Raw genomic sequence first — 23,663 nt, forward strand, 5'->3', positions numbered from 1 at the left:
AAATACTTCATGTAGACCAGGCTGGCCTCGAACTCACAGAGATACAGCTGCCTCTGCCTCCCAAGGGCTGGGATTAAAGGCATGCGTCACCAACACCTAACCTAAAATACTTTCTGAAAAAAAAAATTCTACATAGGTATATCTAGTTCATCCTTAGAAAATGAGAATTCTCTTAGGATAAAAAAAGGGGGCGGGGAAACAAGGCAATGTATTTGATACAAAATACAAGTTAGTATTTTGTGTTTTCCTCTTCCATTAATTAATTGTGTCAAGCTGGTTACCAATCTAGGTTAGAGCATAAGGCACATGTATCTCTAGTTCCTTCCATGTTGTTTCTGTGCAGTTTATTTACTTAATACGGGCTCCTTCTTCTGCCAATTTGCAAATATATTTCACAATGTGCTTTACAAACACTCATTATTGAGTTTTTAATACCCAGGAGGGCCTTCCTTCTCTCCTGAAGGATCCTAACGTTTGCGACGAGGATGGATGCTCCTGAGGAAGCACAGGATGGCCACATGAACTAGAATTTCAGATAAACAGCAGATAGCCTTTTGGTAGAAGTATGTCCCAAACAATACATACTTATTTATGGGCCATCCATACGCTGTATACGATAGCATGTGAAATTGCATATTAAAGGCAAGTGCCATACCAGATTCACTTGCATCTTATTTTAAATTAAAAATTCACTGGATATTTAATATTTTGCCCGACTCCCTCCCCTTCAGCAGACCAGTTGCAGCTGGGCTGTGTCTGAGGAAGCAGGGTGTTTCTGTGTTGTCTTGTCTAGCTCAGGCTGTCCCAGAACTGCGTAGCCGAGTGTGCCTTTGGGCTGATCTTGCACTTCTGAGTCTCTTGCCCGGGCCACTCACGTACTCCGCAGTGTATGTTTTGTTTTGTTTTAAACTTGCACAGTTGGCAGAGCACAGTCATCATCTCCTTCCTGTAGAAATGACACACAAGGAGGCATTAGTTCAAATACGTGCATTCCCTTGGGGCTGCCCAGCTCTGACACCTCAGTATCAGAGTGGATGATGGGATGTGGCCTGCTTAATAGTGCTTCATAAATCATAGCTTGAAGCTACTCACGGCCTCTTTTGGAGGCATGAATTCTAATGAATTGCTATTCTTTTGTGCTTCCTCCTTGGGGTGGTTTAAAACTCTCAACTCTAAATCTAATCAATAAGTTTCTGGGTCTATTTAAATACTGACATTTGGAAATCTCCGAGGTTGCAATAAGCTTCAATAAGACCGAGGACAAGGCAAGGTAAATCAAGTAAAACTGCCCCTAAAGTCCAGAAAAGTAACAGTAAAAGTTCTCCGAGTGTCAAATGGAAACCTAATTCTTTCACAGAGTATGACATCTATCAATCAAGCCTCCAGGTCAAATTACACAGGTTTAACCAGTGCCAGATAGAGTTCAAATGGGTTACAATAAAAATAAAACAAAATCCGAATTCTGAATGCCAAACTAGACTTTTGCTACACTGTAAAAGTAACCTGTTTATAGGCATAGGTGTTAAAGCCAACAGTCTTTCAGACAGTTGGGTGAACTCTGATGGGAGAAGCCATTGGCTTCACTTACTGAGACTTCGTCACAGCGCCGCTGCCATCTACCAGGTTCGGTTTTAAAGAGAGGATTTAGTTCCTACTCCAACCCAAATCTCCATTTAAAAGACGAACGGGGTTTGGGCTTAGGATCTGAAGACAGAAGATCTATAATAGTTTTGTTACCATTTTTCCTCAAAAGTCTACAATAGCGTGATAGATTAACAATGGGGGCACATTCTTTGCTCTTCTTTACATTTAAGACCTGAAGTCTGATAGCCCTCCCTTAGATTTGGATGGGTTTAGTGTCTTTCTTGATCAGTAGGCTGTGGGGTAAGTGACACGCTAGTATTCTCTGGAGTGATTCATAAAAAAGCCTTTGATTCCTAGCTAGGCCTTTTAAAATCACTGTGTAAGGATCTAATTCAACTGGAAAGATTTGGGGAACCACACATAGACACTCTGGTAGACTGTTCCAGCAGAGTCCAAACCAGGCATTTCCACAGGGGTGCTGTGGCCAATGAAACTATCTGGGCTTCCCAAACTAGCCCAGCCCAGCCCAGCTTCTGGCTGAATATGATCATGGGAACTCGGATGATGCCTGAGGGAACAGAGCACAACCCAAGCAAATGCCCTCTGGAATTACCAACCTGTGAAATCCTGATGTAATAAAACGGTTGTTATTTTAGGCCACAGAATTTTAGTTGGTGAAGAAACAACAGCTCATCAGAACAAACGGCAACGCACTAAGCGCTATGCTTAAAAAAACGATAGAACACGGTGTCCTGATTGGAGGGAGGGACCAGGGAGGGACGTGGAACGGGAACTGCCCATAAATATCACTGACAGGGATAAAAGATGAGCTGGGGGGGGGGGTTTAGAGGACCTGCACAATCTGAAGACATCAGAGTCACGGGGTTTGAACAGGCTGCTATCATTTTGGAGGACATTACAGCTTTGGCCCAGAGAGTCAGAGAGGACGCGGTGGGAAAGTCTGGCCTCACCCAGATGCCGTGAGGAGTAATGAATAAACGTGGCAATTAAGTTTGCACCTAAGTGTGGAACGTGGAAGAGTGAGTCCTCCTACCTCATTGGGTGATGTGAAATCACAGGAGTCTCCGGAGAAAATGCCACAGGACGCACCAGCAGGTTTTTTTTTTTGTACTTTTATTGAAAAGGTACATTTAAAAAAATACACAGACATTTTACCATTTACAGATGGCAGATATAGGCCCTCTACAAGAGTTCACTCTCTGCATTGTTTGATGATACCTCCTGCCCCTGATATCACAAACATTCCAGTCTTCTCAACGCCAGTTGGGGTTTTTTGGGGGGTGGGTGGGTGGGGGAAGGGCATGGTCATGTGACCTGTGACATAGTCATCGAACAGAAAGACAGATTGTTCAATTATAAATTATATATCTTCTGTACATTATTGCATCAGGGAGCCACAGAGTTGTGTAGCATCATTACAAATGAAAAGAGTTTAAAATGAAGATCATTATGTAGAAATACACGGATTCATTGTCTCCTTGCGGATGCACAGAAGGTGCAAAAATGTGCAATTAGGAAGCTCTTTGTGTTTCTGTATACATTTGCTTAGCAACTCAAACCAGTGAGGGTGCTACAAAAATAAGTTAACACAAAAACAGCAAACAGGTAGTAATTATAGCTATGTTATATGGCTTTCTATTCTGTTTAAATATCTCCAAATAAAACATGAAATAAAGAAAATACATCATCTTTTGTTCTCTTAAAGAGAAAAAAAATTTCAAAGCTACTTTGCTTCCTAACAATTACACAGCAATAAAAAAAAAGTTTAACTCGACGAGTTACAATCTAGTACTACACGGGATACAACAGTACTCAGGTCTAGAACGGTACACAATCCCTATGGACACTAGGGTACACCAGAAGGAAGAACGCCGTGATCCACTGTTAAGCACTTGCGATGGACTTCCGTTCCTCACTAGAACGTGCCCGCTTGGATTCCGGAGTTATTTACAGACACCCGAGGAAGAGTTGACTGGTCAAGTCTGCCAGGAAGAGATTCCATTTCGTTTCTAAGCCAGATCACGTCCATGGGAATACGGAGGTCGGTTCTCTTTTTCTGATCAATATATTTTCCAGAAACATCAATATCTCAGATACACCAATTGATTGGGGTAGGACAGAAGGGGCACAGGAAATAAGGGGGATAGTGCCTGTCAGCCTGGCCTCCATTTGGCTTTGGAGGTTGGGCTGGTCTGCGGCCTGCACTTTGTAAGTCGGCGGGTGGGGGTGGTTACAGTCACATACAAGGCTTTACATCGCTGAATCCTCTGGGCTTTTCCTCTACGCCTTTCCGTTGGCCTGGCCTGTTGCGGGCTGCAAGTATTTAGTAAGGAGCAAAGAGGATGGAGGCGGGAGTGGCCCGGATGGGCCCATGGCCAGGCCTCAGCAGCGCAGGAGGAATGGCTGCAGCCTGGAAGAGAGAGGTGGATGGCCGAGGCGGTAGGGACAGCGCCGAGGACACAGCCGCAGCCGCCAGAGGCGAGGACAGGAAAGTCGGGGTCAGAGGCTTCATCAGATCTTTCTGGAATGCGAGCTTTGCCTAAGAAGGGACAAGAATGGGAAACCTGATGAGGATAATGTTTGCAAGTCATAGCACCACGGGTTTTCACTAGTAAAATAGTTTACTACAGAGCCAGTGAACCGAATTGTCAACATCTTGACGTTGGGAAGTCATGAAATGATGGCTGTCGCTGGACTCAGTGGCCCTGGGTGTGACCTTCGATCTCTGGAAAGACACCCAGAAGGGGCCTGCGTAGACAACCAGCTCAACTGGAATCCTAGAACGACGTGGTCTAGAGAGAGGTGTGCAGCCTGGGCTGGCCTTGCGCTAGACTCAACCTCCCAGAGTGCAGGAACGATAGAGGAGCCACAGCACCCAGCACGTTCAGCTTTGGATTGTGAGAAGCACAACTCTTCACATCTCTTAGACTGCATTGGGGTTAGGTAACTGAGATGTAGAACATTAGGGACCCATGAGGAGTTAAGAATATAAAACCAATTTGCCCTTCTTGTATTGTCCCCATCCCCATGATGAGTGTTCCCTGAAAAATTTAAAATTAAGTCAAATTCTGTGTTTGACAGTGACTGTAAGTGGGCTAGAAACCTCTCTACTTGAAGGGATCCCAGTGTGGACACCTCCTGGGGAGAAATCAGTCATAAAGTTCTGTCTTTTGTAACCAGAAGGGGCTGTGCCAACTGCATTTGCTTAATGCAGGTACCGCCTGCCTGCAGCACCCGCTGGCAGCTTTGGTGAGGCTAGAAGATGATCTAAGCTCCCGTCCAGCAGGCCCATCTCAGCTCCATCTTAGGCCATGTTAGACCCTGCCCCAGAGACGCTGCGAATCCATCTATCTGTGTATTTATAGGGTACATAGCGCTGACATCTCTAGGTATTTGTGCAAGAAACTGAAAACGGTACAAACTGAGAGCAAGGGAGATGGCCTGGTTACCGCCATGAACAGAAGGAGTAATGCAAACACTTTGGGATGTATATAAGCACACAGCAGAGAAAAGGACATATGAAAATAAACCTTTCCCGAACTCCCCGGCATCCCTTGCTCTTCTTCTCGGCCTGGAGTTTTGTTTATACCTTCCAGAAGGATGTTTTCGACAAGGTTTTAGTAAAAGAAAGACATTAGCTCTTAAAAAAAAAAGATTTATTTTAATTTTAATTGTATGTGTGCATGAGTGCAGATGCCTGCTATGTCCAGAAGGTGTCGCACACCCTGGAACACCCTGTCCTGAGTGTTGGGATCTGATGTTGGGTCCTGTGCAAGAGCAGTAAGTGCTTTAAGCCCCTGACCTGTTTTCTCTCCGGCACCAAGACACTGGCTTCTAAAGAAACTCCGCTTTGCTCTGGTAAGGAAGATGACTTTAGAGTTCCCTGTAGCGGGAATTAAGCCGTTCATTCTAACATTGCTGGATCTGTGAGGTGGCTCAGCAGGTAGGCGTGCCTGCTGCTTAGTCTGACACGGCTCAGTGGATATATGTGCCTATGGCCAGGCCTCACAACCAGATTCTGATCCCCGGGACCCTCAAGGGAGTAGGAGAGAACCAAGTTCATTAAGTTTTCCTCTGCCCTCCACATAGGCACCAAGGACCAAGCACCTCTCTCTCATGAATCCACAACCATTAGCTTAGCACTAGAACTCTTGCTTAGTAGGTAGAAAGTTCTGGATTAGATCCCCAGGCCAGCCAATGAGATGATTGACACATAAATAAAATAAAAATGAATGAGTGAATTAATCATTCCCCAGAGGCTAGTCTAGGAACCTCCAGTTCTGAGGCTCTCCCTGTGACCACCATCCAGTCTAACCAGGCTGTCCCGTAAGTCAGGTGTGCGAGGGGAACTTACAGCTAAAATGCTTGGGCTCCTCTGGAGCTTGTTGTAGGGGCTGTATTTCGGCTTCAGCGGCTTTCCTGCGACACGGTCTTTATGCCTTCGGCTGGAAATGTGCTGAAGGAAAGAGGTAGTGAGCATTAACTGGCTCTCGAAAAGCTCTATTTCCTAGACAGTGATAGCTGGTTTCTCCATTCCCACCTCAGGAGAGGACTTTCTTTCCATCAGCTCCTCTAACGTTCTCTACAGTCTTATCAGAGTCACCCTGGGTGGCCACGGCCGGCCAGCACCAAGCCTGACTTCCTTGACCGGATCTTGAGTGTCACATGCCATCGACCCCTGGCTAAGGAAGCATTGTATGCTCCTGGTAACTTTTGTGCCCATTTATCTGTGTCCAGTCACTGGGCTGGAAGCTGAGAGGTAGGACATTCGGCTCCGATATTCTCTTCTACGGAGCACTTACGCATTGTGGATTGTTGCGTATTAAATTTAACAGCAAGCACACAGAGAACCATTGGTAGGTGAGGAGTCATACACAGACATGACCTGACATGTTCAGAACGTTTAATTTGGGCCGCCTTACCTGTTTGAGTTGAATCTCTGAGTTAACATGAACATCACAGATTTCACAATGAAACGTCTTGTTCTGGAGTCCTGAACCCTTGCTGCCATTCTGCATCTTTAATCTTGACCCAGGTCTTGGATAGGACTTAATTGGACCAGCTCCATTACGGGCCTCGACCATGGTCTTGTGTTTAGATCCTAAAAATAAACACAAATGTATTTCGTAGCTCTTTAAGGACAGGAGGCAGGGCTGGAGATATTGTCCAGCTGGTGGAGTTTTTGCTTGGCTTGTGTGAAGACCTGGGTCTCGTGCCCAGCACTCAGTGATCCTGGTATGGTGGTTTATGCCTGCAATCCCAGGACTTGGAAGGAAGTTGGAGGCAGAAGTTTTAGGCTATCATCAGTTACACAACAAGTCCAAAGCTAGCCTGTGCCACACGAGACCCTACCTAAATAAATAAACATGAATTATAGGAAACCCTTTATTTTATTTTTCTTCCCTTCTTTCTCTTCCATTACCTTTCTCTCCCTCCCCTCTTCTCTCTTTTCCCCTTTCCCCCCACCTTCCTCTCTTCCTTTCCAATTATCTTTGAGACAGGATCTTACTATGTACCCAGACTGGCCTTGAACTCATCTTGTAGCCCATGCTAGCCTGAAACCTGTGATTCTCCTGCCTCTTTTGTGCTAAAATTACGGGCATGCACCACCACATCTGGCCCATGTACATGTTTTCTTCTCATTAATTTTAGTGACTGAGTAATATATTCTATCACACTGGGCTACAATAATTTATTCAGAATATTATTACTGATGAATTTTTATGCTGTTTCCTTTCTTTTTGGCTCATCAGTAAATAGCAGTGACCAGTCTGCACAAACCTTTGACCATATTCCTGTCACTTCATCAGAATGATTTTTGGTTAGTATTAGATGCTTTCTGATGAGATAAAGGACATGCTTGTCTCCACACTACTTTAGCTTTGCACTTTGCAGTCGTACGACCATACTTTGCTAAAATCACTCCTAAGTAAAGCGAGAGACACAGGCAGAGGGGGAGGGGCAAGAAACACACTTGGCATGTAAGCAACAGCTGTTACATTCTGGTGGGAAGATCTGGGATGGGTTATCAACACGCTTCAGACTCCAAAACCCCGCAGCTAACCTGTGTTGTGTGCCTCCAGCTGTGACAGGGAGTTCACGGCCACTTTGCATAGCGAGCAATAGAGAAGTTTTTTGGCTTTTTCTTCTTCGGATTCAGCAGCAGATCCGGGAGCTCCGTTTGCGCTCTTGGAGGGAGAAGTGATGGCCGCAGGTGGCAGAGGTGCGGTTCCAGATTTGAGGAGAAAGGCGCCTCCCTCAGAGCCTGAGGGCTGAGCCGAACTGGTGGCTTTTAACTTCCCTTTGTCTTCTACGGAAGACAACACAGAGAGGTGTTATTAAAACCTCCCGTGCCATACAGACCAGACTTAGAAACAGGAATCTGATTTCCATATCAAGTAGAAAAACCAACAAAGGTCCTTTTAAAGAGCACAGATTTTAGCTTGTATAGCTTGATCTAAACAAAACCCCATCTCCTTAGCTTCCGTATCAGATTGCTCCCAAATCATGGTGATCTATGATGACTTTGGGCTCTCACTTTGGGTAGGTGATTTTTCTGGAACCCTTGAGTCATAAATCATGCTCTAGGGAAGGCTTCACTCTAACAAAATCAGCTTCTCTTCAGCATGATGACAAGACAAGGCAGCAACCTGAGGTAAGTCATTAGCCCATGTTGGGTTCAGCTGACTAAATATTTAGTTATGGCCTGGGTATGAAGTTAAAATTTAACTTTTACACCAGGTCAAAGCTTTACCTTTGTGTGCTTCGGTAGGGGGAAGGGGAGAAACACGGTTAACTGTGGTAATGATTGGTAAGTCCCCCCCTCACTGAACGGCAATGCATTCTATCTAAAACATGGTGGAGCTGAGTTCCATTCATTCTTTAGGCTCATGAATGACTGCCTGCCCACCTGCCCAGCTGAATAAAAAGTTTTAAATAATCACATCACACCAAGCACGGTCACAACATGGGTATTAGTCAAATACTTTACAGACGTCTTGACTATTTTAGTCACATGATTGCAGAAGGTCTCTTATTCTGAAGGGCCCTGAGCAGGCTCTGAGGGGGTCATAGTGACTTCGCTAGAATCTAGGCATTGCTCAGTGACTCCCTAGGGAAGAAATGCTGGAGCCTACTAGGCAACAACGTACCTGTCCCATGTGTAATCCTAGTAGAGCCCGTACTCTTAGAAAATGGCTAGAGATATGCTGACTGACTCGCATTGAGGAAGATTAGGTGAGGAAGCCTACGTGGAAATGCATTTGCTAACTGTTCTAGGCAATTCAGGACGGGCATACAGTTGGCTGACAGGATCACCGGTTGTCCGTTTCCTTTCCCATGTATAACATGGGAAGACGGAAAAAACAAGAGTGCCCTAGAGAGGCCCCCGACCTGGGGAGCCTAAGTCTGTATCTTTGGGTTCCACATTCTGTATTCCTTTTCAGAGAATACATTCAAACTTGAGGATGTGATAAAGTCTGATGAAAAAAGTCTGCGGCTTTTGTAAAAGGGACTTGTGGTTCGGGAGAGAGATGGTTGCTCCTGACTGGTAAGAGGGAGTCAAGATGGAGACTGGAAGGCCGTCATCTGCAAGCATATCCAGGACTGAGGCTTGGAGCGCTCAGATAACACGCAGGCTTCCTGAGGTGCTGCAGCACTCTGGGAGCTGCCCAGCTCTTGGGATGATGCTGCACTGCCGCGCACAAGTTACCTCCTGCTCGAAGCATTTCGCTTGTTATTTCCTACGACTTTGACCTGAGAACCCAACTGGTGCTACTCACTCATTCTTCCTCACGTTACTATCTTAGGTTCCTGATTTTAAGGTTCCCCATGTACCTTTATGTTCAGGTCAAACTTTGTAGCATACAAAGTATTACTAACATTGTTCTCTTATAACAAACTTGTGCAATAGTAAGGCTGAAAATAAATTTTGTTACTTATTCTCAAGGTGAGAAAACTGAACTTCATAAATGAGTATCATGTTTCTCATACCTGATCTTCATGTGTTATACTAATCTTTTTGCAAAACGGGGAAGTGACTTAATATATCATCATTAGTGTTACAGATGAATACAAATGCCACCCTATATATGAACTAGCTGTTGTCTTTTTTACAACAGTTTTAAGACATTTTTAAATTTAATTTTTTTGAGAATTTCATACATGAGTATAGTATTTATACCATTTCCACCCTCTCTTTTTTCTTTATATTTACACACATGCACACACACACACACACACACACACACACACACACACACACACGGTGGGGGGAGGGAGAGGGAGAGAAAGAGAGAAATACAGCATAAATACAGCCTGCCATTTATATTTCTTACGTGAAGCTACTGTACATTGTTTTCAGTCATCATCTGCTTCAGGTTACAGTGAGAAGATGTATGAAGTATATATTTTTTCTTTTTATGCCTATTTCTTTAAGAAAAACTAACAATTCTGCTTTTAATTTCCTTTTTAAATTGCTAATTTATTCACTAACAAATGCATGTTGACATCATGTTAGTTGCTGACAAGGTGCGAGACACCAAAGAGAATAGTGAGCCAGGTATAGACTTGCAGAAAGTTACAGAGGAGCCAAGGAAATGAGATAACCGTTTAGGGGTTCTAATTTATGGTAGAAACTTGCGAGAGGCATCGGAGCACACGGCAGAAAGGAACATTTTTTCTTTTTCATTAGGGAAGTGGCGCTTTGGAATTTTGAAGGTCAGATTTAGAGACGCACAGAACGAGGGTGAAAAGGGATGGAAAATGGACGGCTAGAAGCCACAGCATGAGGGCAGGGGTAGGGGTGAGAACATCTCAGGGGCTCAGCCTGGCTGCCGAGTACAAGACATCAGATGTTGCAGGAAATATTCCCATAAAGGTCAACTGAGCCCAGAGCCGGAGACTCACATCCACTGAAATACATACCAAGGACAGAAACCTCCCGATTGACAACAGATTGAAACGTAGAGTATATTTAACTTTGGGTGATTTCAGATTTAGATAAATAATTGTTTTCCATGAGATTGATTCCATTAGAATCAATACTTTGGAACATAAGGAAGAATTTTGACTTTGGAAATATACACATGATTTCAACGTAGTCAGGGGATTGATTCTGTTGTGAGATTGAAGCCTGCTGGTCAACAAAACAAACTCTAAAATCAAGAAGATGATGGCTGCATTTACATATTTAAATCAGTGTGAACTTAAGAACAGCAGGACCTAATTTTATTGTTTCCCCTCTCAGTGGCTTGATATTACACTCTACTATCTTATTTCTCTTTGCTATGTGACATTTTTAAAACCTGAGTTTTAAAATGGATTTGAAGATTTAATTAATGTATTGTTTACTTCTCTTTCCTTTAATAAAGATGCGTGTCATCTGGAACTTTGAGTTACCGCGAATTCCATTTTCAAGTATTCCCTTGCCTACTGTTAATTAGCAGGCTTTCTGACTGTCATAACCATCTCCTGCCCGTGCACACACTCCTTGTAAGGTTTTATGCTGCGGGACTCGGACGCTACGGGACCTCTCACCCCCTTCCCAGAGCTCCTTCCAAACACTGAAAGACCCCTGTTGGGGGACTTCCTTTATATCCAAGTTGATGGACCACAGAGAGTCAGCCATCAATACTTGTCATGCGGATTTTCCACTCCAGAAACTTCACACAAATAAGCTCACCTTGTTCAAAGTTAATACTGTATTTCATAAAAGGTACCTTGGAGGGCTCATGTCCTAACACGGAAGGCAATGCTAAGCAATGGATCCAGGTAGATGTCAAACCTGTACATAAACGTTTCTTAATTAAAAAACTTTACTTATTATGTTTGCCTTACATTTTCGTTTAGAACTCCGAGAACCCTACCAAATTTTTATTATTCTATTTGCAAAGGTTACTCTCGAAGTTGACTTCATTAGTGTGAAAATTTTTCATCAGGAGCGTTTATCACGAGCTATTGTGGGCCATGGCTCAATTACAGCTTGTAGCAATTGATACTTCAGATATCAACTCACCTGAAAAATTATTCTCAGATGGAGTAACCCCGCCCGGCAAAGCTGACAGCGCCCAGCGCCCTGACTCTGGAAACTGTTGCTTTCATCTGTATTTTCACTTGTGCAATAACAGCTATGATATCTCCCCATTACCACACATTTTCATATAATGTGTACACGGAATCTCATGGTCACATCTCAGTCTTACGGGCACACGTATTTGTGGATGGTCAGGAGAATGACTTCTCTCTGCGCTATGTTCTCCACGTTATGGTGAGAAACTTAGAAATCTGTTCTGTATCATTAGCCTGACTGGCAGAGCAAGTTGGCCAGATGTGCATCCTTTTGGACACATCACAAACGGAACTTTCACAGATTTTACTTATGAAATTGCAGGTGTCTGGCCTTGTAAATGTAAGCCTTCAGAGGATTTATGATGAACCAGAGTGGTATTGCCGGTGTCTGTCCCTGTTTGATCTTAGTTCTTCAAGAAACCAATAGCACCTAACGGACTAACCATGTCCAGATATTATTAATCACACTGACGAAATGTAAAATAATGCACTTATTTTCTGCCTTTTCCTTGCACCTCCCAATGGTTTAATTTTTTCCCTTTGCAACCTGTAGCGGTTCCTTTAAAGGACGGTGGGCTCCTCCCCACAGTTGCAGCTGCAGTTAGCAACGGAGCAGCTGACGAGCTTTGCTAGCGTATCTTCAAAGAAGGCCTGTGCCCCTGGGAATTTTCCTTGTAGTTTTTTATATTACTACCAAGTTGCTAATGGACGGATGTAACATGAGGGCCGGCTTGTTGGGGTTTCTGTCCCGCCCGGTACCCCAACAGCCGGCAAATCCCAAAGAGAAATTACACACAGGACTCCATAAGGTTATAAACTGATTGGTCCTCAGATCAGGCTCCTTATTAGTCCTTGTAACTTATATTAACCCATTATTCTCATCTATGTTAGCCATAATGGCTCCGTACCTTTCTCTGCTGGGCAAGTTACATGCTGTCTCTTCGGTGGTCTGTACAGGAATGCCTGAGAGAGAGCTTCTGCTTCCAGAATACTCCCAGTCTCTTTGCTCCACCCCTACTTCCTGTCTGGCTTTCCCGCCTATACTGCCTGCCTGGCCAATCAGCGTTTTATTAAAATATAATTGACAGAATACAGATAATTCTCCCACACCATTTCCCTCTCTTTTTTTTTTTAAACAAAGGAAAATACCCATAATCCATTTGTTGGGAACGTGGGCGTAGTATTTCAAGCTACTTCCTGCTGGTTGGGGGCGCTGATAGTCTTAAGGAGGCCTAAAGAAAATTTAGAGTTATAATCAAGTCATGACTGGAGTATCCTGTGAGTCTCGATCATCTCAGGCAGCAGTCTTGGATCAGTTCTGGATGTAGACCTCTGTCATCTGGGCCATCTGTTCCTATCGGAGATTTTTCAGGTGGCCTCCCTTGGTCAAAGGTGATTATTCTTAACTCTGAATAAATCCAGAGTCTCTCGTTTTCTGTGGAAACAAAAGCAAAATCTCTTCTTCAAAGTAACATACCTTTTGACTTCAGTTTTGAAGCCAAGGTATTTTCAAAATTCCTATCTTGGGTTAGTTCAGCAGCATTTATAAACAAAAGTCTTTTAGCAGTTGTTGCTCCTTCCTCAGCAATCAAACAATTTAAAGAGAGCATAATAGCATACAGTATGAAGATTCTCTGTGCATTTTCCATCTTTATGTGGCTTTATTTTAACCTCTATTTCTTTTATTTTTACTTTTACTTTTTGAGACAGGATCTTTGTATATCTTTGTCCTGGAATAACACTGTAGACCAGGCTGTCTTTGAACTCACAGAGATCCTCCTGTTTCTGCCTCCCCAGTGCTGGGATTAAAGGTGTATGCTACCACACCTTGAACTCACAGAGCTCTGTCTCTGCCTCCCAGGCATTGGGATTAAAGGCGTGTACTACCACACCTTGAGGTCACAGAGGTCAATCTACCTCTACCCCTTGAAGTCACAGAGGTCAATATGCCTCTGCCTCCCAGGCATTGGGATTAAAGGTGTGTACCACCACACCCAACTACTCTCTTTCTTTCCTTTTAACTTTAAGAACTTTAACTTTTAGCCTGTATATACACACTGTAAACCATTTAGAGGTTTTCTTCCTCTTTGAATCTCTCTTTACTGTATATTTTTCTTTTTCTGACCACATGAGCCATTAATTTACTAAGCAATATGGAGAGCCGTGGCTTTGACGGCTAGATCCAGCTCATTCCTTAGCTTTTCAGCCTCAAGGCTGAGGTACCAGCCAGAGCTGTGTTCACTGCCACAACTCTATGGCGTTTCAAGGTCCTTACCAGCAAGCAAGCTGCAGCATTCTGCTCACAGACTACAATCAGTCGGACTGCCTGCCTAAAAGAGTCAGAGTTTGCCCTGGCAGGACGGCCCAGAAAGACATTTTAAAATAGCGCAGCTTTTTTCCTGCTACGGCTGAAAACCGAAAAGCATGCATTCAGCTTTTCATCAACACCGTTTAAGTGCTTCGCGGCAGGACCTCTTAAAAGAGCTGCAAGGTTTTGCAGCTAAAGCTGAGTCAGGAAGCCTCTCTCAGATGAGAGCGCTTGCTTGCCTCTAGCAAGCAAAGTAGACCTGAGAAATTGTTGCCACCAAGAAGCCATGCTTTACTCTATTCTTTTCCAAGCTTTCTCAGGCTTTCTGTGGATTCAGTTATCCACGTCTGGGCGCCATATGTAACATGAGGGCCGGCTTGTTGGGGTTTCTGTCCCGCCCGGTACCCCAACAGCCGGCAAATCCCAAAGAGAAATTACACACAGGACTCCATAAGGTTATAAACTGATTGGTCCTCAGATCAGGCTCCTTATTAGTCCTTGTAACTTATATTAACCCATTATTCTCATCTATGTTAGCCATAATGGCTCCGTACCTTTCTCTGCTGGGCAAGTTACATGCTGTCTCTTCGGTGGTCTGTACAGGAATGCCTGAGAGAGAGCTTCTGCTTCCAGAATACTCCCAGTCTCTTTGCTCCACCCCTACTTCCTGTCTGGCTTTCCCGCCTATACTGCCTGCCTGGCCAATCAGCGTTTTATTAAAATATAATTGACAGAATACAGATAATTCTCCCACACCAGACGGACAGACATGCATAAGCACACGCACGTGTGCGCGCGCACACACACACACACACACACACACACACACTTGGGAACTTGTTACGGCAGAAGAAATAGGTTGAGAAGAAATAAGATGGAGGAGTAGAAGAAGATAAAGGAATGTAAAGTAATTTGAACAAGAATGAATTAGAACAGAGTATTGTAACAGAATTGGATTTAGAATGAGACAGAGACTTAGAGCGAGGAAATTATAAACAAGTAGGACAGAAGAATTAGGGTAGAGGCAGCAGAATAAAGAGAAATAAAAGGAACACAAGAATAGAAAGAATGTGTGTGAGGGTTTTTTCCTGTAGCCATCAGACTTTAGTTCCTACGCTTATTTACTGTGGCTTCTCTTTCCGAACCCTGAGTGAAAACCTCTAAGGCAGCCCTTGAAGGTTTTCAACATTTTTTTTTCTAACCAGGTTTCAATAATGGAATAACATACATATCTATATATTAACAAATCTACGTTCTCTATAAAAATTTAGAAGATAATTCAGACGACATTTAAAAAGTTAAAATCACCCATGAGTTCACCAAAAAGTTGTATGTTGATTATTTTATTTATTTTACACAAATTCTAACAAAGGAGAAACCACTGCTACCTACACTTTTATGTTTAGTCTGAGTTTCTTTTGCAAAATCGCTACAGACCATAAGGTGTACGTATTTGAATGAACATCTACATACATGTAGGCAGATACAGTATGTCCCCGTCATCCCAGAAGGTTTGTTTGACTCCTAATCAATTAAGAACTCCTAAAGGTAACCACTATTCTTGCCTCTATCAAATTGTACAAGTAACTATTTTAAACCTTCATATAAATGGAATCACACAACATGCATTTCCGAGCTATTACATGGAGAAAGTCTTTTTCTTGCTTTCCAGGTAAGGCCCCAGAACATGTGATTACAGTATAGTTTATCTTTTGGATACTGGTGAACATCTGGAAGGTTTCCAGTTTTGCCTACTTCGAATAATGCCTCTATGAGCATTATGTTCTTTTGTAAATTTAAATACTAAACTGTAGCCAGTAGAAATGCTGAGTAGAATCTCTGGGCCATAAGATACTCATTTCTCTATCGTTGGTAGGTTCCAAAAAGAGTTTTCCAAAAATAACTGTACCAGTTTATCATCTTATCAGGAACATATGAGAACCCCAGACTTCCTGCATTCTCTCTAGGATTAGGTACTGAGGTAGGCTAGGGAGGAAGAGGTGGGTGCATGTTGCAAAAGGCTAATGCCATAGTAGAGCTTTAGGGTAGCAGGGGGCTGGGTAATAGCCGAAACAGTTGGAAAAAAATGAGACCTTGCTAGTACTGGTGAGGACCACCATGGCTTCCAAGATAGCGGCTAACTCTTACTACTTTTCTCTCTTTTTTTAGGTCAACTGTGCCCCTGTATTAGCATTACGTATTGGTTGTGCCCATGCCGCATCTTAAAAACTCACATAAAAGGACAGAAAGGGGAATAGCCCTTATTTCAGGGAATCTCCAACTCATCTGGGGGTTCCCTGTCTTTGTTCCATCTTGGCTCATAAGGAATGCGCCCCTCTGTGAAGCAAGGCTGGAGACATGCTGCCCTAATTCCTGGCAGATGACACAACCTGAGAATGGCATTTTACTCCTTGAGTGTGTCCTTTCCCCGTGTAGTTACCCTCTCCCCAGCTCCCTGCTTTGTTGTCTCTCGGGATGTTTTTCTCCCATGATGACAAGAACACTGGGTAGAGGCCTCAGTTTCCCTGTGTCTCCTGAGGTCTTCCTGGGTCTCACTGTTCCAATACTGATGTCAGAATCACCATTGCTTCTGATTTTAGCAGTGTGGTGGAACTGAGTCAGGATTTTATTGTAATAGTGATTATATTTATTTCCCCACCGACTAGTGATACTGAGCACACCTTCATAGTATTAACTAGTTGTATGTTTTCCTTTGGGACATGTTTGTTGCTGTTGTATTTTGAGACAGGGCTTCTCAGTGTAGCCCCGGCTCTCCTAGACCTTACTATGTAGACCAGGCTGGCTTTAAATGTACAGAGATCTACCTGCCTCTGTGTCCTGAATGCAGGATTAAGAATGTGCTCTGCCACACTTGGCTTTGGGAAGTGTTTGTTTAAACAATGTTAAAACTGGATGGTTACTTTTAAAAATATTTCGAATTACCTGAGCATGCACACGCGTGCGCACACACATACACACAAACACAGACACACACATGCACACACACACACACACACACACACACACACACACACACACAGAGTCTGAATCGACATCCTTTGTTTAACATGTATCACAGCTCCTCTCCCAGGTTGAGACATGCTTTCTTTCCTCTAAGTGCAGTCTTATGATAATCTCATTTATGTACAAACAAAGTCAGGGCTTAAGGAAACAAGATGCCCATAGCTGTTCAGTTAATGAAGAGAGAACACTGATTCCCACAAGGGCCGCCTGAACACGGAGCTGGTGCGCTTACCGCTCTATTTTGCAGGCTCTTACACTGAGACTGCTCACTGCTGGTCATCTTCCTTAGAGTCTGACCCTGTAAGTGGATGGTGTCATTCTGTGTATGGAAGTCATTAGAAGCCATCAAAAGCATTACATGTTATGCTCAAAACTGCCAAGAAATGGGTAAATAAAATGATTTTAGCGCTGTTCCTTTCAGTGCACGGGGGATCAGAAGTGCCCCTTCTTAGATGTCCCTTTGGCATAAGGGTTATTTTGAGGAGCAGCAGCCAGAGGAGAGGCTCGGATAATTAGAAATTGTTGTATTTTAAGAGAAGTGTACACCTACAATGGAAAGCCTGCTTATAAGGATGTCCCTTTCTCTGTACCAGGAAGAGAAGGACTTCACATCTCTAGAAGCTCTTAATGGGAAAGCCAGTTTCGACATTATCTTTATTTACTGTCTCTCGTGGTCATTTCCTATAACTTCCTGTAGCTAGCCTCTCTAAGCCTTTCTTTGTCCATTTGAAGATGGTACTTAAGTCTGAATTCAAAGTCATTTCTCGGAGACACTCTCATTTCTCTCGGCATTGCATGGATACACACGAGACATATATGTTCTGTTTCCTCCTCTCCAATCTGCGTTTCATCACAGGAGTCAATTCCAAGCAGGTACTTGGAAAGAGAGAAAATGATTTTATTTTGCTGTAGTTTGATAGTGACTTAGCATGTGGGCCAAAGAAACAAATGTTAGTAGAACCTCAAATCTTTATTTCATGCAAAAATCCACCCAGATTACTTTCCTGTGGTTTTTCTACTTCCCAGTTAATTCCCCAAACTTAATGGATATGTCAATGAAATCCTCATGCTTCGTAAGAGAAAAATTTCCTTGCGTTGTTGTTTTAAAGGTCTTAATTTGTCAAGTCTGTTTGAATTAAAAATCATTATTAATTCTCCACCTCTGAGAAATGGTCAAGATTTTAAAATCACAACAGGAGGAAGGTGGAAAGTCACATAAAATGTATAGCTTACGTCTTGTAAGACATAGATAGATACATACTTATTTACAATAAAATAAGTATGTATACACAATAAAATAAGTATGTATACCATTTGGTAGGCCTGTAAATTAACATAAAGAAATAACTATCCACCCATGTAACAATCATTTAATGGACACCTACGTATAATCTATAATATATACACTGCAAAGTTGGAAGGAAAAGACCAAGACTTGGAACTCAGTGAAAACTGAGAAGCTGTGGAGACAGAAATTGAGGTTGTGTGTGATGTTGGGGCTTAGAAAGCAATGCTCCACGGTGGTTGGCATGCTAAGCATTTTGGAGTTAACGGTTAAAGGAAACTGGAAGATTCTAGAAGTCACATGGAAATGAGCTCTTCTTAACTTTACATGCCACACTCTTCCCCCCACAAACACAGAAGAGGGTTCTCTCCAAAGGACTTTACTTTTAAAGATTCAACCAAGATTTCTTCCAAAAGATGAAAAATTTATCTTTACCTCCCTTCCTGGGAACTTCATCAAATAGGAAAGATTAACTGCCAGAGAAGAGACCAAGGTGTGCCTCCATGTCTAGGTGAACTTTCACCTGGCCTGCTGAGGGCAGTTTTGAGAGATCGCCAGGGAGACTGTCTCTGCCTACTAGGTGGAATCATGGTGACAGTGACTTTCTGCCCCCTCCCCCTGGAGTCTCTAGTAACCTGAGGCTGCCAACTCTCCCAGAGAATTTTATCCTATGCCAATGACTCTTTTTAGGGACTTGTCTGTTTCTCCTGAGAACCATCTGCCACCCCACTAAAGGGACTCACACTCACCCCGTCCCCCAAGAAGAGGACATTTAAAGTTCAAATATCAGATCTGACTCTCTGAGTTACAGACTTTGACCCTTGTGCATATTAAATAATTAACATGCTCCCATCCCCTCTTGATCTCTCTATTATCAGGTAACTGATAGGTCTGAAACAAAAATCTGATCAGGATCAGATCACATCCAGTCTGGTAGAGCAAGAGAGAAATTTTAGGTGAGTCTCAAGCCGAGTTTGAGTACTGAGAGGGGAAAGGTGACGAGATCCATGGTTTCAGGTCATCATGCTGACTGCTGTAATAGCAATGGGCATTCCTTTGTGAGTCAGGCTGGGCAATGGTAAGTAGTAAGGTCAACCGCAATGTTTTCACAGGGGGAGGGACCCATAGAACAAGACCCAAAGAAGACACATCCCCTGGGTAATCGAGACCCTTTCAACATGCTGCCTTCTTGCTCAATGTCTCACGCTTCTTCTCTTTCTTCTTTGTAAAAAGCCCTCTGCAACTCTGAGCTGCCATCTCCCGAGAGCTGGCTTTCAAAAGGAGAGTGGTCCAGCCCTGTGTCCAGCATCCCTATCGGAAAACAAACTGTGAAAGCCCAGATATCAGTTAGGAGACCACTGCAGTTGTCCACAAGGTAGCCAAGGTTAGTACTAGAGAACTCCCAATAGTCTCAGGAAATGTTTGTATTTAGAATCACTAAGACTTACTGATTGTATGTGAAATGTCCAAAGAAAGAAATCAGGGATCTATGGCTTCGGCATAAACACCCAGTAAATGCTAGTGGTTGCATTTATGAACAGGGAGGTGATGGTCTTTAGGAGGAGAACAGAACCTTCTGTCTTATAGCTAAGAACACTCGGCTATTCCTTGTTGCATTCCCAGCTGACATTAATCTCCAGAAACTTGAGTGATTGCTAAATTAATCCTCAGACATACAAAACAAATTCCTTTTCTTGTTGGTCTTAAGAAGTAAGGAGTCCACGAAAGTAAGGTGAGGGCTTCAGGAGGAGGGGGGACAGTGAAATGGTGTTCATTGTGGAGTAGCTACTGGTGACTCACATCACAGATAATGGATTTCGCTGGGATAATGTGGGCTTCTAAAGCCATGCTATTTACTGCTAAGGATCAACAGAAAAATATGTCTATTCCTAACAAGAAAACCATCACATCTGGGCTATCGCAAGCCAATTCCCTAGGTTGCAAATAGTTATTTTAATATTTAATTTAGAGGAAGCAGTATTATTCACTTACTTACATATTGTATTTATTATCATTTTGTCACTACTTTATGATTAAGATGTACTGTTCTCTGCTTACCATATAGTCATTTGTTAAGAAGTCTTCGATAATCTATGAACCTGGATCACCGATATCTACTGATGTCCTTATAAAACAGCCCTTCCAGAAGCACAAAGGAACCTCAAAGCTTGAAGGTTTTGGGAGAATGACATTGACTCCAGGGAACTGGAAAATACTCTCCATCCTTGCGTGAGGAGTACTGAGGATAGGGATCTCCAACAGAATCTCCCCACAAGAAGAACCAAATGAAGACCAGAAGAAAGGAGAAAGGAACTTTTAAAGAAGTCAGAGTGCCATGAGAGACAGTGTGTCTTGCAAGCACGGACAGTGGAGGGCAATGAGGGAAATCTCCGGAACCAGCTGCATGGCGTCTTTGTCCGCAGAGGTTCTGGAGGAGGCATGAACATTGCGTTCTTCCTGGGCTCATGTGATGCATGAACCTGAGAAGTCCACCTCCTCGGGCCAAGCAAGGAGAAATCATTAGCTATGCTCTGTTACTATTTGTTTTGACTTTGCAGTCAATGAAAGGCTGTTCTTGTGGCCCCAGACACAGTATGGCTGCGTGAGACAAGACATCTAGTCAGGGCCATTACCACGAGTTCACTTGTTGGATTTGGGTCAAGAATGGTGTAGAGGTAGCATCCTTTCCTGTCAGTTTACTGTAGCTTAGTTTTGTAGTCAGTTTTCTCAATGAGCCATGAGAAGCCCTTGGAGAATCGCTTGCTTAAATGTCAACATGAGAAAGTCCCAAGTTCCCTCTCCGAGACTCTGTCTCCCCTTCTACTTCCTAAACCCTCAGTTACCTTTCTGAGATCATGGAAGTTAACTTTGCTTTTCATACTTAATGTTTTACTGGAGAGGATTAGGCACGGAGGCAGACAATGAAAGCATGCCTGCTCATTCTGCTTCCTTTCTCCAACAGCACTTCCAGCGCCAAGTCGCCATCATTTCCGAAAGCCCTGCCCGGTTACTAGGAACCAAGGAGTTTCGGTGTGAGGAATTCTCAGGCCATTTTCTTTCGCTTTATCATTCTATTTTCTGAGCAGTAGTAAGAAATGAATGGGTGTCAGCCAGAGCACTCTCTTCCCTGTGCAGTCTGTGAGAAATGAAGCTAAAAAGCCCGGAGGGCTCCACACTAGACCGGGGCTTGGAGGGTTGGGGGTGCATTGTTGGACCACTGCAAACCTGTGTGGATGTAAATCGATGCATTGCCAAGGGCTTCCTACGCCCTTGCCTCATCTGTCTCAGCCTTACCTACACATTTACCAAAGCACGAGGGGTGGAAACCACTAACTGATGACAGGTATTTTAAAGCTTAAAGTAGAATTCCATTAAGATAGGTATTGGATTTGCAAAAGAAAAAAAAAGAAAAAAAAAGATACTCCACAAAATACAGAAGCAGCAGACCTGGTACTTTGGATGCAAAGATGAAAAACAATATGCAATAAGAGATGCAGAGAAGCCGTTAGATTGCCATCTCTAACATATTTTTAAAATATTTTGTTTGTATTGTGTATTGTGTGTTGTGTTTTTGCTGCACGCACAAAGCAAGTGCTCTTCATCTGTAGTGTAACAGGACCTGCCAGAAGGAACAGGAAGAAGAAAAGGCCGGCCTTGCAGAGCACGGTGGACACAGCAGCCAGCTCATCTTAACTTATCCTATCTGGTGTTTTCCCAAAGGTTACGTGGAGAAAGATCATGGAAAATGTGGCAGGTTGAAGGTACCATCTAAAGATTTTTGTTTTTTGGAAGATATAACTTTTTATGCAATGGAATATTCATAAACAACTATTTTAATATCCTCTGCTCTTAGGGATTAGGTTTAAATCAGGAATATGCACACTTTGGCCAGGAAAGCAGGTAGGCTGACAGCAGATCTTCACCTCACCTTCCATTCCTCCAACTCCAATCCCCCACTCTCATCCCCAGCTCTGCAGCTGACCACTCCCAACCCCCTGCACACTTCCAACCACAGTGAATCACACAGATCTTCTTCTCAAACTTCTCTGCCCACTCACTGCTTTCTCTCCAGCAGGCAACGCCTGGAAACCCCAGGCACTCAGGCTAGGGAGGCAGAGCAGGACCTCTCCTCTTCTTCCTCCAAATCCGCGGTCTCACCCCCAGCTCTCACAGACAACCTGTTGGGGCCTCACCTCACTCCCTGCCTCCATTCCCAGGAGACTGAGCAGATCCTGGTGGAATTCCCTGCTTTCCTTCCTCCCATGGACACCATCAGCCTTCTTCCTCACTAGCTCCCGTTACCCAAGAAACATTTTACCTGGAGCCCCCAGTGCTTATGCCTATCAGGATCTCAGGAAAATTTACGAACAGCTGACATACTGACACCCCATTCTCCTAAGAACCAGAAATGGGGGAAAACACCCATCCAACAAAGACAAGACCAGATATCAGCACCTAGAATTATAATCTCCCAAACCTAGATGCCTAGACACAGACAGGAAACATAATAGGCAGCAGCCAGGACAATATGTCTCCAATAGAGTCCAGCAACCTACGACAGCAGGCCCGGAGTACTGCAACATACGTGAAGCACAGGACAAAGACCATAAGATAGCCTTTAAGAATGTGACGGAGGTCCTTAAAGGGGCGATGAACAAATCCCTTGAAGAACTCTATGAAAACACAAATAGTGGAAGGAAATGAATAAAACAGTTCAAGACATGAACATGGAAAGAGAAGCAGTAAAGAAAATCCAAACTGAGGGAAATATGGAACTGAAAAATGTAGGAACTCAACCAGGAAGCTCAGAGGCAAGCCTCAGCAACAGAATACAAGAGATGGAAGAGAGACTCTCAGTCTTTGAAGATACTATAAGAAACGGATACTCCAGTCAAAGAAAATGTTAAATCTAAGAAACCCTTGGTACAAGACACCAGAAAATTTGGGATACTATGAAAAGACCCAAATCTAAGAATAACAGGACTAGAGGAAGGAGAAGAAACTCAGGTCAAATGAACAGAAAATATTTTCAACAAAAATCAGAAAAAATTTCCCTAACTTAAAGAAAGAGGTGCCTATCAAGGTACAAGAAGCTTACAGAACATTAAAAAGGTGGGACCAGAAAAGAAATCCCCTTGTCATATTAGAATAAAAACCTTAAATGTACTGAATAAAGAAAGAATATTAAAAGCTTCAAGGGAAAAAGATCAAGTAACATAGAAAGACAGCCCTATTAGAATAACACCTGCCTTCTCAGTGGACTTTGAAAGTCAGAAGGTCCTGGACAGATGCTGTACAGATTCAAGATACCACACATGACAGCTCAGACAACTGTATGCAGCAGAACTTCCAGCCACAATAGATGGATAAAAT

The 23,663-nt window shown here is 43.3% G+C and overlaps 1 protein-coding gene across 7 annotated transcripts in view; it reads right to left on the reverse strand.

The window, feature by feature from the left end:
* Positions 1–2,711: 2,711 nt before the first annotated feature.
* Positions 2,712–23,663, reverse strand: part of Znf385b (zinc finger protein 385B) — a 394,076-nt gene continuing 373,124 nt past the window's right edge. For 6 of the 7 annotated variants that reach the window (XM_085680921.2, XM_085680926.2, XM_048425958.3 and 3 more), the window contains 4 exons: positions 7,670–7,915; positions 6,528–6,706; positions 5,960–6,061; positions 2,712–4,144 (listed from right to left, as the gene is read on the reverse strand). In XM_085680921.2, the coding sequence (XP_085537047.1) occupies positions 3,929–4,144; positions 5,960–6,061; positions 6,528–6,706; positions 7,670–7,915 (743 nt within the window). In that variant the 3' untranslated portion in view covers positions 2,712–3,928. The remainder of the gene's footprint in view (positions 4,145–5,959; positions 6,062–6,527; positions 6,707–7,669; positions 7,916–23,663) is intronic. The other variant, XM_085680922.2, reaches the window with a different exon arrangement.

Source organism: Myodes glareolus, chromosome 21 (assembly GCF_982192425.1).
Source record: "Myodes glareolus chromosome 21, mMyoGla1.1, whole genome shotgun sequence".
In the NCBI taxonomy this organism is placed as follows: Eukaryota; Metazoa; Chordata; class Mammalia; order Rodentia; family Cricetidae; genus Myodes; species Myodes glareolus.